This window comes from Spinacia oleracea, chromosome 3, assembly GCF_020520425.1.
Source record: "Spinacia oleracea cultivar Varoflay chromosome 3, BTI_SOV_V1, whole genome shotgun sequence".
Lineage (NCBI taxonomy): Eukaryota > Viridiplantae > Streptophyta > Magnoliopsida > Caryophyllales > Amaranthaceae > Spinacia > Spinacia oleracea.
Genome location: NC_079489.1, coordinates 45320864 through 45330268, shown reverse-complemented (window position 1 = coordinate 45330268; position 9405 = coordinate 45320864). Strand labels below are relative to the sequence as shown.

Below are 9405 nucleotides of genomic sequence, written 5' to 3'. Positions count from 1 at the left end.
CATTTGGCCTCTGGATAGAAGCGATAAGTTCGATGATATATGAAACAAAACATCCACTAGAAAAACGTATTTCTTATCACAGAACGAACATTCTAAGACTGACTGACTCATTACCCTAACCCATGCTTCTATTTATAGTAACTGCTATTTATAGTAGCTGCCATCCTAAGTATCTGCTTAAAATAGTAAATTGTCCAAGATAGAATTACGTCAAGGGAATTTTAGTTGCACTCCAATTAAGTACCTAAAAGAGACTTAAAAGCATAAAGGAATTAGTTGCATTCCAATTAAATTACTAAGTTCCTAAAAAGATGAATAAAGGAAAAAGAGTTTTAGTTGGAAATATCTTGAAATAAGGATTGAAAGCATAAAAAGAGTCCTAATCCGGAATAAAACCGGTTCATACTGGATTAAATCAGGTAAAAACACGTGGAAATAGATTGTGCGCATGAAATTTCTTGCGCACATGGCCCAACGCAACTAATCACTCGTGCCAACCTCCACGCGCAAAAGTTATCTCACGTACCCGCTACATTCCAACTAAAAAACAAACTCTGAAACAACTCTCGCGCACGAAATTGTGCGCGAGAAAAGTTTCACGGACCCGTCCTATGCTCGAGAATTTTCTCGCGCACCAATGCTTTTCAATGGTTCTCAAATTCTGAATATTTCTATCTTCCTCGGCACTTATTTCCTACAAATAAGGCCTTACTCGGACGATTAAAGGGCACAAAATATAATTCTCATACTATACACAAGTTAAACCTAAGCCTAAGAGTTCCGTATACTCCGTATATTCCGTAGTTCCACCGTGTTAAATCTTGTTAAGCGGAACTCTGCCCGTCTAACCGGCCACTTAACTAAGCCTGAATCCTGCCCAAGAGTGTAGTCAAGTCGAGGAAAGTACGTTGCATAAAAGGAAAAAGAGTAAAGTCAAGTGGCTAGTTTTCTGAGAACCGCAACATAGCCAAAAACTATATTGTAACGTGCCATTATCTGTTTTATCGCTTTAATCACCACTATAAATCTGTCAAAGATTATTTATAACACCTAATAAGATATTCCTTGGACAATACGATTATTGTTAGGTACCGTAAATCAATTTAAATCATCCTTTTGACATTTTCTAGTTAATATTTGTGTAATAAAAGAAATTATGATTAGTAATGTAGTATAACGGGTGTCTCGTATTCGTTACATTGAACTAGAAAGGACCACTGCATAGGCACTCCCGTTATTAGTAAATGTCCCCCGAACCCTCAATCTCTACTCCGGTGGATGTATATTGAAAGATCCCCACACCATGGATCACAAGGGAATCTACGACCGTTGTGGTCATATACGTGAGCCTGGACTCTCAAGCTTTTACTTCCGTACACAATAATCGGGTTTTTGTCAGTTTTCCTCATTGTTGTTGAAAACTGAATGGCGACTCCTAAGACTAGTAAAAAGAGGCTAACGCCCACAGTTAGTCCCGTTTTAATTAATATTTCTTGCCACGCATCCGCGAGGGAAGACCTCTTCAATTTCTGGCCCCATAACGAAAGAGGCCCTAAACCCGTTTTTTTCTAACCCCTCCCAACTAGCAGGTTGGGCACGTTAAGCCTGAGATGGTGTTTCTTGTAATTTAAATTAAAGCAGTCTGGCAGTAAGTAACTCTAAGATATATACAATCTGCAATGATTATCAACTGCCAAAAAAAAATCTACTATGATGATCAAGATCTAACAATTCAACAAGTTAACGACTAACTAATGAAGTATTAAATGCGGTAGCCGCATGTGTCATCTCCCACGTGTGAGTACTCTTCAGTCTTCTCTGACCCATTAGTCCATCACCACAACATCATACCTTCCCTGCCTTGCCTCACCAACGACACCAACAACACTAACACCTCATCCCTAGACCAGCCACCGTACACCACACAACGATTCCTTCACCGGTACCAACAACTCCATCCAACGCGACAACGACCCTAAATTACGCCTAAAACCATAGCCAAGAACAACCAAATACAGAGAAAAAATATAGGAGTATGGTCAAACCTTTGAGCGTGAGTTTCTATATAGATTAAATGAAATCAAGCGGTTGCGATTCATTTGAAAATCGATTATGTGGCGCGACGAATTTGAGCGTTTAATTTTCTTAAGATAATGATGGATTGATGATTATTGACGGCAGATGATCGTTGATGGTGAACGGAGGAGATAGAGGGAGCATTTGCAAAGCACGGGATTGAAACCCAATGAGGGGTGCATCGAAGGAAAATAAGGAGAGAAATGAAGTACGGGGTGTGAGATTGAGTGGTTTTAGTTTTCTTTTTCCTTTTATTCTCTCCTCTTTTTTATTTCATTTTTCGTTTTGTTTTAATTATTTTTCATTTTATTTTCTTTCTTTTATCTCATAATTAGGAGTATATACAGTTATATATCCCCATTTTGGGTCATGAGGGTGAAGATTAAAGCGTTACAACTTTATTAATGTCCTATAAAGTGTGAGGGGGTCGAAAAAGCGCGAGGCTAATGCATGACCTCGTCCCTCGTGGGTGTGACGATTCTTTTTATTCAATCAAGTGTAATTGGATTCCCTGTGAGTATACACCCAATTGACTAGTAATATAGGAGTCGCCATTCAGTTTTTAACGACAATGAGAAAAACTGACAAAACCCGGTTATCGTGACATAAAGGGAGTGCAATTATGTTTGACCACGACGGCCGTAGGTTCCCTTGTGATCCCTGGTGTGGGGATCTCTCAATATACACCCGCAAGGTAGAGATTGAGGGTTCGGGGGACTGTAACTACCGAGAGGAGTACTTCGCTCGTCGATAACTCCAGAGGCAGGATATCCTTACTAGCTCAGCATAAATAATTGAAGGGACATGCGTTAACTATTAAACTAATCTGAGTTGATTTTAGCAATATGCAACATATAATACTAATTCGATCGTGATTATCTGATTTAAATAGAATTAAGGGACCTAGCATGATAATCCGATTTCCCAAAAATATTATATTTGTTAGGCGTGATAGAACAATCATATTAGGTTAGTTTAACAGTTCATAAAAAGGGCGGAGAAAGCAGTTAAATCATTGAAAAGGGACACATTACGACGCACCCTTGAGAGGTGCGTCACGGTTCTCAGAAAACTAACAACTTTGACTTTGCTATTTCTCCTTTTTATTTAACGAATCTCAATTATGGGACAGGATACGTTCTGTTCGATTTATGGATTGATTGCGACAGAACGCGTGAACAATTTCGCAGCGAGAGGCTTAGGCTAAGGGTTGGAGTCAATACTCAGAATATAATTATGTGTTGTTGTCTCTTTCACGTCGAATTTAGGGGCCTATTTATAGGGAAGAGTTCGTGGAAAGATAGAATTGCAGAGTTCTAATCCACAAAGAATTAGGAAAAAACACGTACCCAGGTATTTTCAGCGCCCAGGCCTGGGCGCCGAAGATTTCGGCGCCCAGAGCCAGGCGTTGAAAATAGGGTCTGGGCTGTTTTCTTTAGTCAGATTCGGATTCCTGAAATCCGTAGAGTTTGAGATTAATTCGAGTCTTTTAGCGCGTATCAATTTTGTGACGGAATGCATCCGGGCCCGTTACGAACTCTAGGCTCGTTAGGATTTCAATTAATACGTAACTCTTATTTCCGAATCATATTAGGAATAGGATTCTCGCAGTTTTCTATCTCATTTAGGATTTATGTTGGAATGCAACACCTAATTTCTGACAGGTTTCTATCTTTTATGATTTGCCACTTTTAGAAGCTACCTTTTACGGTAGTTACTATTTTTAGCAGGTTTCCATAAATAACAGGTTTCGGGTGAAATGAAATGGGGAATCGAGATTCGTTTATTTTATAGGAGATGCGTTGTCAAGTGGAGTTTTTATGCTTTCATCATCGAACCTTTCCCTTGCGGGAATGGGGACAAAAGTAGGTGTCTACATAAAGAGGTAGTTTTTATTATTGATTCGATATTGAATGAGTGTCAATTGCTCACTATTTAAGAGGCATGGTGAAAGATAAAGAAATTAATAGATCTAGCTCTATATGGATTTCAAAAATAGGTGTTGGTTTGTGTTGAAGGGGTGTAAAGGGAATCTATTTACTCAGTGATGTTGAATCAATGTATTAATTATTGTGAAGTAACTCTCGAATTTATCCACATATTCCTTAATTTGTATATAAACAACCTTTGACAAGAAAATGGCTTTAAAAGCTTATTTACTTATTTATTATTCAAGTTAAAGAGTTTAAAAATGATATTTGTTGTTATGTCAAGATTAAGAATTGTTCTTTCTACACAAACCATGGAATAAAAATATTCTTTACTGTATGTTAAATTAAACTCTTTGTATTGTAACAAAGATTAATCTAGCATTGTTCTATTTTAACTAAATAGATAACCAAATCCAATTTCTACACCTTTTTTTCTCCCAAAAAAATTAATAACATAACAAACGTCATAGCATATATTGTGTAATAAGAATTAAATCAAAGTTGGTACAACTCGTCACTCTACATATCATTAGTAATAGTACAAATATATATAGAGCATTAAAACAAAATTGATATGAAATTAATTATTCCTAAGCATACCGCACGCGGCCCTCAACCACTAGTATCCAAAAAAGAAAGAGCCAACATGAGGCCAAGATGGACTTGTGCCATAGTTGTGAGGTGCAAGTTATCTGGGTTTAATTGTAGCCCCTTTGCGTCCACGCATTTTACATTTGGCAATTGAATCCCAAGCTGTGCTTCCCTTACTGTTTCCACATACATGCCTTCTCCTGATGTCAATGCTACCTGATATCCCAAAATAATTAATATTGGATTTATAAGTTTATTGCTTTTGATACAAGCGTGTTCGGCAGTAGTTTTGAGTTAAAAGATAGTGGAGATCTATTTTGTATTATAAATAGAGGTGTATGCCTACGAATAATGAAAAATAAAAACCACAACACAACATTATATTTTCCAAATAATACTTTTATCATGGTATCAAGAGTAAGTTGAGATCTTGAGATTATCTACAAAAGTTTTCCCCTGCTAGTTGGTAGGGAAATTAGACCCACCGGCGGAATTTATAAGTCTTTATCCAAAAGTAAGAATTTTTTTTAAAAGAGTTTTTCAATTAATTACTTCCGCTGTGCAATATGTATTAGTGATAAGTTTGATTTTTATTTTTTATTTTAATTAAAAAAGGGAATTTATGTTTGTGCATCTCATGTTGGAGCTCTAGGTGATTAATTAACCTTTGTCATGATTTATCAGTTCTCCATATGTCGCATGATATGGACGGTTCTCCATGTGTCGTAAGATATGGACGGTTCTTTTTGTGCCATGAGACAGGGTTTTGGTTATCTTTGTGCCGTGAGACAGGATTTTGGTTCTCCTTGTACCGTGAGACAGGGTTGATTTTCCTTATATGAAACGACATGATTCCTTGAAACGACTGTAACGACAGGACTTGATATCTTGTGTTAGAATCCTGAAGAGGGTATGGATTGTTTCAATATGGATGGTATGGATTGTTTAAATTAGAGGGTAGTTTAGAGGGTATGGATTGTTTCAATATGGATGGTATTGATATCTTGTGTTAGAATTCTGAAGAGGATAATCCTCGTCCGTTAAAGTAAAGTGGGATAGATGGGTTAGAAATAGGCTGTGGATTCCTAAATATAGTTTCATATTTACCCTTTCCAGATTAAAGACTAAGAAAAGGTTGTCGAAATATGGGGTGTATCAAGATATTTCCTGATCTTTATGTGGTAATGCCCCGGAAACAAGGCAACCTTTTCTTCTCATTTCATTACAGCAAAACGTGTTGTGATAGTATCAGTGAGTGGTTGCACAATCATTACGAGTTCAGGAAATTGAATAATAACAGTAAACTTGTGCTTTTACAATTTTTTCGATACATTTATTGTATTTTATTATCACTGGTTACCACTTAGTTTCATATTAAAAAAGAGAGGAGGTAACTAACTTGTGTTTTTCTATTTGTTAATTTTAATTGTGTCCATGTTTTTTCCTCATGTTATTCGGACGCAAATGATGATGATATATTTCAATGAGCATGGCAAGTCTTTTATAACCAGGGTTATTTAATGTTGTATTTTGAAAACTTTATCTATTAGGTTGTTTTAAGGTTTACCGTTACCATGTAATCCATGTAATTTCTTTTAATTGTGATTGAATTCCAACGTCTTTTGTATATGGAACTCCTAATGGCTTTCAAGTTCAACTTTGGAATATGTAAGAGCTTTGGATATTTGATGTAATTAACACTCCTACGTTTATGAAATTCAACAGAGTATTATTTTGGTAAAATTATAAGTAATATGAATTGCTCAGGTTTTATAATTGTGTATAGGCTTCACATAAATGAGGATTTCAGATTATATATGCTAGAAAGTAGAGCAATGGGGTTCAATATACCAAAAGACTTTAGGCGACATTTATTTGGTTCTTTACCAGAATTTCCATCAAATGTCGCAAGTGACTCTTTGAAACGATAGTAACGACATGACTCCTTGAAATGACAGTAACGGCAAGAGTCCTTGACACGAAAAGACATGCATATAACATTCTTTTCTATTTCTCAAATCGCAACGTTTGTGAAACTGTCATTCCGATTGCGGGAGGGTATTGATGATAACTAAGTTATCCTATATGATAGAATCGTATGTAGTAGAGTTATGTTATAACTGAGCTATATGATAGTATATGATAGAAGTCTATATGAATTAGGAAACCTACGAAGACTAGGAGATCTAGTTTGTATTATAAATAGAGGTGTATGCCCACGAATAATGAAAAACAAAAAACACAACACAACATTATATTTTCCAAATAATATTTTTATCAGTTTTGATTTAGTTAAGATTTTACTTGTAAAATTTGTAAATGTTCGGTAAAGTAGCATTTTAGATAACGGTTAGCGGTACAGGTAATGGTCGGGTAATTTTTGTCAAACGTTAAAATTAGTGGCGTTTAAAGGTAGCAGAAAACGTTTTAATAAATTTATACGTAGTAGTAAATTTTTAAAAATGTTAGTCTTTTTTTCATATTGGGTTTTTTTTTTATTAGGCCGTTTTATAATCTTTCTTTGTTTGTTCAACATTTATCTTCATTATACCATCATTAATATCGAGACAATCCGCATGTTTTCTCTCAAATAAACTTCTATCCCCATTAAACCCTTTAATTTTCTCTTTCCTACCCACATGGATTAGAATTATGTGACAATTGTAATTATATTGAATTGTCTTAAGTTTCAAGACGGACTAATTTATAATAATGCACATTAAAGGTTCCAATTTTGATCACGTTTCTAAAAATAATGGAGTATAACTTTATGGTATCTTCTCAGACTAATCCAAAGATAAGCTAGCACAATTAGTAGCCTTTTCTTATTTGTCTTCTTGTTTTGAAGGTGTATAATAAATGTACGTTTTTCACATTAATATTCATAATTTTCGATCTGTTGGTAAAATTTATAAAATTTTGATACATTTAAAGCACTTAAAAATCAAACAAGATCCTGCGTATTTATATTTTTCTTTATATACACGTTGGCATAAATTAGAAAATTCTTTCAAATTCTAAATAGGTTGAAGATATATTCTAAATAGAAAGTTTTTTTTTCCTCCTGAAGTCATTTTATTCTATGAAAAATTTGGTAGTACTACCTTAATAAATCCACCACTTTTATATTAATTATTTAATGAAAATTTTATTGCAATTTACTACCTTAAAGTGTATTATTGTTTTGAAATCACTAGCATTTTATGGTTTTCTTATTTTAAAATTAGATAAAATGTAAAGCGATAGTGATTCATATCCAAGTTTGGTAAATTTGGTTTGAGTCAAAATTGGGTTGCCAAATTTTAGATTAAATTCTAGTTATTTTAGGTTACTAAATTATAGTAGTATCACTATGTATTAGAATCTAGTAGTACGTCTGGTGAAGTAATTTGATTTATATGTTAAGTTAGTGTATGAATTTATTGAGATGAATAAAGCAAAGCAAATGTACCTGTATTATTAATAGAGAAGGTTCTCCTAGATCAGAACGCAAGTTGGCAACTAAGGTCTCCATCCTTCCTCTATAAGCATTAGCATCCTGAATGTTAGTTGTATCACTCTCCCCTTGGTACCACAATACGCCTCGAATTCTTCCACCGCCTTGAACAGCCGCTTTCGCCCGTGTTACCAACTGATTATACAAGTTACTTCCTTTACCCCATTGAATTATCTTTGTCCCGCCAATTGCACACGGGACCAAGCCGACAACATCAGATTTCGAAAAATTGCCAAAGGAAATTAGACGGTTGACAAAGGCCATGCCAGGGCCAACCCCACAAGTTTTATTCACATCGATGTCGACATGTAGTGGTTCATGAGCAACCACCCATCTCTGTTGGGCGTCAAAGCGGAGGATGTTGGAGCTCGACTGACATTCGGGTGGTACGAAACCGTCCCATCTTCCGTTCATCACTCCGCCTTCACCGACCATGTTGCTTTGTCCCCAGGCACCTCACCATTGCTGCCTGCCGCTTTAATCAAAAACAAAACCATCATCATTACCATGCTTATCGTCATCTTCTCTACTCAATTTTTATGTTTTTAAAGAGCCAACACCTTTTTGGCCTTACAAATACCTAATATATCATAATCGTTTTCATAAAAGACTTAGGAAACAAATCCTATGTTTATTTTCTTGCAATAGTTACTACCTACAATTTCTGTTTGAGTTTCCTAGGTATTTTACAGATATTTTACACATTTTATGGTGTGGGAACACTTTAATCGATGCAATTTTGTATGAAAATTCTTCAGTCCACCGAAATTGACCATTTTCAGAGCCACAAAAAAAAATGATGATTTCTTTTTCTTTTTCTTTTTGCTTGTAATTTTTATACGAAGTAAATAATTTCTGAAATTTGAAAATTCATTTCTTTAATACTTAATATTTTACTGAATTTATGTAAAATTTAGAAAATTCATGAAAATTAATTTCACAAATCTTACAACCTTTAAAAGCAAGGAGTTAATTTTTAATCCCTCCGTTTCTTTTTGTTTGTTAAGTAATCCTTTTAGGGTGTTTCACAATGTTTGTTACATGGGAGAATCATTCCTTTTATAAACTTATTATACTATCATTTTTTGTACCAACTTTTAATTTTAATTGGTCCAATTTTTTCAACTCATTAAATTTCTTTACAATTTCCCAAATATGTTAAGTTAGCAATCTTTGTGCTTTTTCATAGGAACTTATGTGAATTTATAGGAACTTATCTGAACTTATAGAACCCTGTAGGAACTTATAGGACATTATTGGAACTTATAGGAACTTATACAGTTATACGACCTTATTGGACCTTATAGGACC

The 9405-nt window shown here is 34.9% G+C and overlaps 1 protein-coding gene across 1 annotated transcript; it reads right to left on the bottom strand.

Moving 5' to 3' along the window:
- Positions 1–4429: 4429 nt before the first annotated feature.
- LOC110790926 (probable carbohydrate esterase At4g34215) lies at positions 4430–8847 on the bottom strand. The gene is made up of 2 exons (XM_021995681.2): positions 8050–8847; positions 4430–4814 (listed from the first exon to the last, which is right to left on the bottom strand). Exons 1-2 carry the CDS (start codon positions 8527–8529, stop codon positions 4620–4622), a joined length of 675 nt encoding a protein of 224 aa, XP_021851373.2. The 5' UTR covers positions 8530–8847; the 3' UTR covers positions 4430–4619.
- Positions 8848–9405: the final 558 nt, after the last annotated feature.

What these genes read in the sequence shown, in the direction of transcription:
- LOC110790926 (XM_021995681.2), bottom strand. Translation starts at nt 8,529, where the DNA reads ATGGTCGGTGAAGGCGGAGTGATGAACGGAAGATGGGACGGTTTCGTA. An exon ending in CTTCTCTATTAATAATACAG is followed by an intron (nt 4,815 to 8,049) that starts GTACATTTGCTT and finishes TTGGGATATCAG; the next exon opens with GTAGCATTGACATCAGGAGA.